Raw genomic sequence first — 9,736 nt, 5'->3', positions numbered from 1 at the left:
ACTGTAGTAGTCATAAAACGTTACCTAAAAACTAATTGCACTGGAATTGCACTAAGATTCATTCAGTCTAATCTTGAAAATCGACAGTAGTATGTCCAATTACGTGGCATTGCTGACTCTTTACTCCGTAGAATTTTATATGGCATACTCCAAGGTACTGCACTAGGGCCTTTGTTGCTTACTGTGTATATCAATGACATTGTGTACCTCTATACAAATTGTAAACTTATTTCATGCGCTGATGATACTAGCATTTTTAATAGGTGACAGTGTGGATAACATAATGTGAGAGGCCAATATAATACTCTCTAAAATGAATAAATGGACTCAAGCAAATTCACTTAAAGTCAACGCGTGCAAAAGCAAAGCTATAATATTTAAGTCGAAACTCAAAAATGTTGTAAATATTCAATTGAAGTTCGCAGATGCGCAGAGAGAAATTGTTGATTCCATAAAGAAACTAGGCGTTACTATTCATGAAAAATTGTCATGGGACACTCATGTAATTGCTATTGACAAGAAGTTATCTTGGGCACTTGGGGTAATAGGCTGACACAGGCATATTTTTCCATTCCGTGTAAAATTGGTCCTTTATAATTTATTCTTTTTATCACATGCCAGCTATAGTTTTCTAGTGTGGGTAACGACTACAAAAGAAAATTTGGCTAAACTGCAGATCATGCAAAATGGGATGTCGCGCGTGTTCCGGATATAGGTTATAGGGAATCCACCGAAGAAATTACTCGCCGGTATCACATATTGGATGTATTTCAATTATATGACTTTGAACTATTTTGTCTTTTTAAGTAATTACATAAGATGTGCTGTAGTATTAATTTGGAGTCTAAACCTTCTTTACATAACACACGTCATCATCACCTGTTAAAAATTCCTACAGTACGAACTAATTACGGGAACCAATCTCTGGATTATAGACTACCTAATCTATTAAACGAACTCTCATTAAGAGGGGAAAATTAGCAGGAGCTCTTTGGCTGCACGTATAGCATATGTTTGTAAGTCAAACGTCGCCATGCCAGTATTGCACAGCTATTTCGGCCTTATTGGGTCATGGTCAGCAGTACGCATGCAGGCAACGTTTGAGCGGATGGCGTCAGAAGGTCACGTGGCACGTGATTCCTTCCGCCGGGGTGTGCTAACACACCACTGAAAGTTCAGCGCAAATGCAGTCAAGTGTATAACGAAAAAAATCGGCAGGAGCTCTTTGGTTGCACGTAGAGCATATGTTTCTAAGTGAAACGCCGCCATGGCACTACTGGAGAGCTGTTTCGGCCTTATTGGGCCATCGTCAGCAGTACGCAGGCAGGCAACGTTTGAGCGGATCACGTCGGAAGGTCGCGTGGCAGTGGTTCCTCCGGTGATTTTCCCTTATACACTTGTCTAGCTTTGCACTGGGCTTTCAGTGGTACCTGACAGGAGGAATGACGTGCCACGTGACCTTCTGACGCCATCCGCTCAAACGTCGTCTGCCTGCGTACTGCTGACCATGACCCAATAAGGCCGAAACAGCTGTTCAGTACTGGCATGACGACGTTTGACTGACAAACATATGCTATACGCGTAGTCAAAGAGCTCCTTCTAATTTTTCCTTTATATACACTTGACTGGCTTTGCACTGGGCTTTCAGCGATGTGTTAGCATACCCTGACGGGAGGAATCACATGCCACGTGACCTTCTGACGCCATTCGCTCAATCGTTGCCTGCTTGTGTACTGCTGACAATGCCACTAAGGCCGAAACAGCTGTCCAGTATCGGCATGGCGACGCTTGACTTACAAATGTATGCTATACGAGAAGCCAAATAGCTCCTGCAAGTTTTTTTTTTCCTTATACACTTGACTGGCTTTGTACTGGACATTCGGCGATGTGTTAGCACCCCCTGACGGGAGGAATCACGTGCCACGTGACCTTCTGACGCCATCCGCTCAAACGTTGCGTGCCTTCGTACTGCTGATGATGGCCCAATAAGGCCGAAACAGCTGTCCAGTACTGGCATGACGACGTTTGACTTACAAACTTACATTAAAAGAATTTTCACTAACAAACTTATAAATTCCAAAGTTACCTAAAATTATATCAGCCTCATCCACTATGATGTTTGAATTGTGACACATATAATGAGCATCTTAGCGCTTCGCCTTCCGAGTTCTACTACTGGCGCCCACTTTGGAGGTGGATCCTCCCCGTCCTTGTTCAACAAACTCAAGTATAGTCTTAAGTTGAACAGACACTACACTTTCATCAAAGTCAAAAGGCCCAGAAACGACAACTATTGCATGTCACAGCCAGGGTTCCGAAGGAAACACGCGCTGCGGTGTCTTCTGCGGAACTTGCACACTTTCTCCTTACGCGACATTCGAACCTAAGTCAGAATGCGTGGATTCAGCGCCTTGGTGGACGGATCTTGTGTTTTTTGCACGACGTGGCCTAACGTTGCTTCTGTCTAGCATTTCGTTCTAGAGGTCATGCTTGATGTCGTTTCTTCAGCTTTCGCTTGTCGGTGGGCATGAAGCTGCTCACCAGTGCAATTTGTTGTGCACATTGTTCCTCTTGATTCGGGAGGTTCGTGCGAATGGGGACGGCGGGCCGGAATTTCGCGACAGCTTGTGTCGCGTGCTTCAGGCCCATTTTTTGTCTTGCCGTAAAAAACAAGGCTGATATCCGGAGCAGAGATAGAATACGTATCAGCACACACAACCTGATCTACGTAATCTGAATAAGTTGTGCAGAGAAGAACAAGCGGTAGTGCATAACTATAGCTACTGATACGCGCATTTCCTTTGTTGTGCGATTCCTTTTTTTTTATTTGAGACAAGTGGGCGGAGCCTGGAGGAGAGCGCAATACCAGGACGACACGTGACGCTGCCGAAGCGAGCTTCAGACGCAGCGTCTGGTGGCGAAAATAACATCAATATCACGAGCCCAAATGGAACCCTTATCAAATATTAAGCTGATAAGAAGAGAGTGTTTTTATTCATGTTATGTACAACATTTACAAGCCTGTGCGATGTGTAACACCGAACCACAAAAGTTGGCTACCCAATGAAGTAATTTACACCTCCTTCCCAGTTATATGGGCAACATAAATGTCTCTTGACTGGCTGATTGTCTCGCTCACAGCGAGCTTTTTCATGGTCTTGAGGTAAGACTTCGCGCAGAGCCTCCTCAGAACGGCATCTTTTCGTGGGTCCCAGGTTCCTAAGGCACCGATGATGATTGTCTCAGTGGTTACTCGTTGAGCCGTCGTAGTCGGTTCTGCGGACTGGCTCGAAGTTTTCTTCTTTTCTTGTCCTGCCTTCCTTGAACGCTTCCATGGTATTTTGGAATGGGGCGATGACGTCAATGATTAGGGCTTCCTCCCCTCTGCAGAGAAGAAGGTCAGGCCGAAGGCTGGTGCTACCGAACGGTGAATTATCACTTAGTATGGTATAGCGTCCTTGGGCGGCTTTCTTCACATACTCAACGATGGCATTGTGGCGTCAGGTGTAGCGGGCAGGTTTCTGCATTCAGTGGCCGAGAACGCGTGGCGGCGTTTCTGCCTCGTATCAGCATCTGCAGCATCTTCGGTCGCGGGCTGTGTTCCAGGGCTGGGCACCATTCAGGGGGACTTGGTTTAGTCTTGCGCTGTGTATAAATCCCCAGTCGGCGAACGATGTGTATCGCCGGATAGCATGAAGTGGTTGCTTGAGGGGTCTGCTGAGACAACGACCATTGCCCTACCCTGGTTCAGGAGTTCGTGGAGCCTGCTGTCACGTTCCTTGCAGAGGTCAGTACGTAGTTTGGCCATCAGCTTGGTTCGTGCTCTTGGAGTTGTGGTAGTTTCTGCACGAATGATTGCGAGCCCGGTTTCACTGCTCATTTACCAGTGCATGTTCAGGCGACCAGAAACCTTGCGTGGTTCCGTGCACACGGATCTGAGCGGGTCCCCGGCGCCTCGGAAGTCGCCATCTCTGGAGCAGTTAAGAAACTCCTCTAAGTGTGCTGTACTGACCTCTCGCATGAGGCGTCTCCGTACAGTTCATTCAAGGTCCTGTTGGGCCAGTCGGGGTACTTCTGGGTCACGCGATGTCAGCAGTTCAAATCCATTGTCGACGCGACATAGGTCACTTAATTCAGCTGCCAACGGAATGCCGCACCCGCCACTTTTTCTGGAGGCGTAGATATGGTGGGTTGTGGCAGACTGTGGCAAGTATTGGGTCCGCTTGAGAAGTGGCTTGATAATGTCAACCAGTTGACTCCGCACAGGTTTCCCCAGCGTGCCGCACCTCATAGCGAAGTTCAGCGCTGGGAAAATGAAAGCGCGCATGGCATCATGCGCTTGCCCATGGGGCAAGGACCGACATCATTAGTTTTTTGGCTGCTTCGATGGGGTCTTACAGCTCATAGATGTCGTTGAGGAGGCAAAACCCTACCGGGCGTCCTAGGTACTTGAGCTCTTCGAACTCACGTACACTCTTACCTGAGTTACTTCTATTGTTACTTTTAGACCGTTGTTACGTGTATTTAGAAGTAACATCGGCTCAAAGGAAGAGGTAACACAGGAAATTGCGAATTTTAGAAGTAAATTGGGTCTCGAAGAGCTGGGGCAGAGGTAACCTGTGGGGAAAACCCCTGTCCTCTCCTGGTTACTTGTACGTGTTACTTCTAGTTGGAGTCCGTTACTTCTACGTCGTAATGCGTTCGCAAACAATCACAGCCGCTTTTGATCGCTTTTGGTCGCTCATCTGGCAACAGTTTATAGTATCACACGAGAAGGGACACTACATCGCGTCCTCGTGTTTTGTCGGTTGCATCTTTTGAAATGTGACGCCTCTGTGGCTGACAAGTTAAATCACGCTCGTGGTTGTAGATGTGTTGTGAACTGCTTCCAAATGACGTTTACAAACAAGGACTTCTCGGGAGTGTCGAGAGGCAGATGCAAAGAGTGCGAGGATTGCAAGAAATACATAGTGGAGTCCGGCAGTCGTCATCTAAAATATGAATACTGTGCGCACAGCCCGGTTTCACATAACAGGATACGTGAAATAGGTAAGTGCGTATTTCATCATGATCGTTCTAAGTAGATTCGCTGTTGGTTCCTGTCTTATGGTAAGTCATACATGATGTGCTGTCTGCGCATATGTAAGCTGTTGGTCGCAGTGTCAACGCTCGGCCTTAGCGCATTCTGCTTTCTCTTGCCTGCTTTGCTCTCTACATCGACTTCACTTTGCATCTCTCCGTGTCGCCTTCTTGTCCCAGCATGTTTCATACGCTGAAGGGTATACGATACCTATAGAGCCATTTTGACATTGGGTTTTGTGTAATGGAATTTAACTACGAGCAAATTGTTTCCATTCAGCGTTGAAGAAGAGTGATAAGCGCTATAGTGTGTGTGTCGAAGGTATTACAACGAAGAGAAACTGGATTTTTCGTAGTACATTGTTCTGAGAAGTATTTAGTTCTCTTATCGTGGGGTTATACTTTTCATTTCGTTTTTTTTTTTTTCTGCCGGACTTAATCGATTTTGGTGTATGGGCTAATTGCTAAAAAACTAAAGCCTAGTCGACTCACTAATGAAACGACGCGCGATATGGAATTCCTCATGAATAGGCAACTGATTGACCACTACAGTAATTTTATGATTTCGTTTCTTTATGCCCAGCTGTGTGTGTGTGGGCGATTAGTATTTTCTTTATTTCTTGATACGGCTTGATTTTGACTTGTTCAGGGTCGTGTTGTCAATGACAGGTTATTTCGTCGTCTCACTGGCTGGTTGATGAATTGGCTCAGTCATTTTCTGGCTGATTGCCTTCCTAAATTTCACTTACTTCGTGGTGAATGGGTCGACTGATGACTTGAGCCACTGTGATTGATCGATGTGGTTAATTGACCGTAATGGTTGCCCACATTGATGTCTTATATGGTTGTTATCAGTGGTTTGCTAGTACAACTGACCACTAGATAGCATCTCGCGAATTATACCAATGAAGAAAGTCAAGACAATCAATCAGTCAGTAACACCGACTAGTCAGTAAACTGTAAAAATATAAGAAATCGATCACATCTGCTACTGAATTACATTCAGATGAATTTATCTACCAGGCAACCTAAATCCCCATCCCGATGAGTCAGGCAGTGGAGGAGCGGGTGGGCTGGTGGTAATTTATATGTCAAGGGCCTGCAAACTAATGTCGACTGATTTCCCTCAGGTGGTGAAGAACATGTTCGGGACGTGAGCTTGCAGCCACAGGAGGAAACAGGGCATAGCTGTGACGTTTTCCATGGTATTTATTTTCTTACATATAACGACCTGCCATCCACAAAATATTTTGCCATCTGCGTTTGTTGGAAGTTAACATTTCAGTACTCTCTTCTTTTTATGTGCATGTATCGCTGGCCTCACAATTATGCTGCATTACACCTTGCCTTGAGGAAGTTCAATGTGAGCTCCATACCGTGGCTGGTTTCATCACTGCCGCTACATGTACAAATATGGAAGCTCATGAATTGGAAAATACCCTGTTTTCGGCAAACAACGCTGCGATACCGAGCACCGAGTCTTCCAACATATCAGGTATCTACATTTTTTGCATTCATTACCCGTGCTTGCACAAATGTAATTAAGATCTGCTTTTGCTATTAATGATGTATACCCAAACAACGTGAGAACGATAAATAAGGAGTGCCCATTCCATTTTAGATATTTATGGTGGTGAAAGCGGCACCGTCCCCACAGCAACAAGCAAGAATGAGGACAAGGTCCGTATGCATGCATGCCTCCCCTGCAATTGTACAACACAATATTTCACGTGATTCTGTGAACACATCAAAGGCCCTTTGGAGCTGTGTTCATTCTACATAGTCTCACATATGCCACCACATCGAGAAACGATATCTTCGTTATCTTACGTTGCCAATGCTGGGTTGTGTTTTCCTGATATTCATAATAAAATACGTGCCCAGGAAAGCCCATGGTCATTGCATTTTGCTATGTCACCCGTGTCGTGTTTCGTGTGTGCCTGCATGCAATTCGCTGCATGCATGCACGGACGCGAGGAACGGGCGGGTGCAGCCCCGGAGCCCCGGGAACGGTGTTACTTCTAAATACACGATGCATCTGGTTACTTTTAGAGAGGTAACCCCGGCAGAGGTAACACTGTACCCGTCTAGTGTATAGGTGAGAATATTGCAATTTTTTTACCTTTACTAGAAGTAACCGGGCTAAGAGTGTACGGCTGGGATGGCGTGGCCGTCCACTCTGATGGCAGTATTCATTAGGATGACGTGTCACTTCCCCGAGATATGGAAGCTCCTGCATTTGGCTGGGTTTAGGTGCAGTTGGATCTTCTTCGCATATCGCCGACAATGTCGACCCGCCTCTGAAGTATTGCAAGGTCACTGGCTATGGTGCGATATCGTTGGCATAGGCTAGGATGCGGTGCGAGCTGCTGTTTGCCTGGACCTTCCGTAGGATTATGTCAATGACTATGTTGAACAGCAGACCGCTCAGCGGACAGCCTTGCCGAATCCTCGCATTCACCTTGCTAGGGTCTGTTTGACCTCATCCGGTGATGGACGTTGTGTTGTTGCCGTCGTAGAGGTCTTGGATGATTTCTGCACGATGGCGTTGTGCGGTACGGAGCCGAAAGCATTTGAGAAATCGAGCAGTGCAGTGCAGAGGTCGCTAGCCTTCGTTCTCGCCTTATTGATGAGTGTTTGCAAGACGAAGTTGTGCTCGAAGACACCGTGGAACGGTATGAAGCCTTCCTGGCAGTGGCTGAGGATGTGGTTGTCTATAATCCATGATTGTAGGCTTGATGCCAGGCACCCGGTGTGGAGCTTATTTATGGTGCACATAAGTGTGATTGGCCTCCAGTTCAAAGGGTCATCTGGATCGCCTTTGTTGAAGATGAGGATGGTCTTGGATGTCTTCCAGTACTGCGTTACTTTATGGTACCTCAGGCAGAGGTTAAAAGCTGCTGCCAGAAATGTGTACTTAGGGTCTGCCGTTTCTTCGTCTGAGCATTTCTTGCGGTGTAAAGTCTTCTAGATCAAATTCTTCTCTTGACGGTGTTAAGGCACTTTGCCGTGAACGTTTTTTTAAGGCCATGGTCACTGTAAAGGTTGACAAAATCGCGCATGGAGAAACGTCGACTCCCCACTTGGAGAAGCTCGAGGAGAACAACTTCCCGACCTGGCGTTGCAAAATGATGGTCTTTCTGAAGACGAAAGGACTCTGGTCTACTGTGGATGGCGAACCTTCGACCAAGGCGGACGCTAGGCGTACGTAGGAGAAACATGAAATGGAAGCGGTAAACGCCATCGTGCAATCTCTGTCCAGCGCACAGATGAGTTATGAGTCACTCAAACCTCGGCGCGACGCATATGGAAAATGTTAGATGTCAATAGGGACAGAATCCTGGAGCGGACAATAAGCCTCAAGTGAGAACTCAGTCGAATCCAACGGAGAAAAGAGGAAACTGCCGCCCAGTACATGCATAGCTGGAGGCACTAAGCGAGCAGCTATGAAACTTGGGTGAGACCCTGGCAGATGCCGAGATAGCTGCCATTGCCGTTCAAGGGTTGCCAAAGCCAGGGTATGGTGTCACGCGAGGGTTCGATGTGTGCGCCACGGCAGACATTACCGCAGAGAAGGTGAAGTACGCAATTCTCCAAGAAGAACAACGCCAGAAAACCGACTCCGCCAGATTCTACCGACGCCAGAAAAACGCCAGACTCTACCGACGAGGCAGCATGCAAAGTCAAGGTGCAGTCGAGTGCCTGTCCACAGGACCGAAGTACCCTTCGATGTTGCGGCAAGGCAGGCCACATCGCACGAAAGTGCTGGAGTCGTCCAACTGACGGAGGCAAATACCAGCAGCAGAGCAGACGTGACACCTACCCGAGTGTCAAACAAGATCGCACAAGGCAGGGAGCAAGACTTGTTAGGTCTTCGACGGGTCAGTCCCATGTGGAATTGCAGCAGCCACCGAAAAATTAGTTTGCATTCGGGGCCGCTGAGAGAGACAACTGTTATGAAGATTGGTCAATTGATTCAGGAGCGACAATTCACATGACCGGCTGTAAGGAGGTCCTGAGGGATTTCCAGGTTGAGAAGGTCCGAAAAGACACTGTTGCTGATGGCAAAGGAATTGCAGGGAAGGGATCCGTTACTGTTCTTTTCCGTGTCCACAACAAACACGTTGACAACTGGTTGACTGCCAAGGACGTACTCTATGTACCAGTTATCTTGGATAACCTCACCTCTGTTCCCAAGTTAACAGACAGCGGCCTGGACGTGATCTTCAGCGGGGACGATTGTGTTGTCTACAAAGAGGATTTCGTCTTTTCTGGCAAAAAGGTGGACGATATTTACAAGATGAAGGCGCAAGTCGTTCCAGTATACGAACGCGTTGTACACATCTTAGATGAAACAATGCTGTGGCATCGTCGCTTGGGCCACCTGAATGTTGATACGCTCATGCGAAGGGCATGTCGGAATCTCGTGTGGGGACTCCCTAATTTATGCAAACCACCTGATCCATGTCCAGACTGCATCATGGCAAAGCATTCCAGGGAACCGTTCAGGTCCTGTGTCAATTCGTCGATGACTCAGGTCTTCGACCTACTTCACGTGGATTTATGCGGTTCATCTCCAGTACCATCCATAGGTGGCCCCAAATATATTCTCGTCGTCATGGATGAGTGTAGCAGGCGAGATGAGGTGCACTTCTTA

The 9,736-nt window shown here is 47.0% G+C and overlaps 1 protein-coding gene and 1 pseudogene across 1 annotated transcript; both read right to left on the bottom strand.

Annotated features, from left to right (window-relative positions):
• Positions 1 to 2,831: 2,831 nt before the first annotated feature.
• On the bottom strand, positions 2,832 to 3,004 carry LOC135374526 (U2 spliceosomal RNA; annotated as a pseudogene).
• Positions 3,005 to 7,536: 4,532 nt separating this feature from the next.
• LOC135374509 (uncharacterized) lies at positions 7,537 to 8,971 on the bottom strand. The gene is made up of 2 exons (XM_064607463.1): positions 8,903 to 8,971; positions 7,537 to 8,046 (listed from the first exon to the last, which is right to left on the bottom strand). The coding sequence occupies exons 1-2, from the start codon at positions 8,969 to 8,971 to the stop codon at positions 7,537 to 7,539; spliced, it is 579 nt and encodes a 192-aa protein (XP_064463533.1).
• Positions 8,972 to 9,736: the final 765 nt, after the last annotated feature.

The sequence above is a fragment of the Ornithodoros turicata genome, unplaced genomic scaffold (genome assembly GCF_037126465.1).
Source record: "Ornithodoros turicata isolate Travis unplaced genomic scaffold, ASM3712646v1 Chromosome68, whole genome shotgun sequence".
Taxonomy (NCBI): domain Eukaryota; kingdom Metazoa; phylum Arthropoda; class Arachnida; order Ixodida; family Argasidae; genus Ornithodoros; species Ornithodoros turicata.
This window is presented reverse-complemented; position numbering and strand designations above follow the sequence as displayed.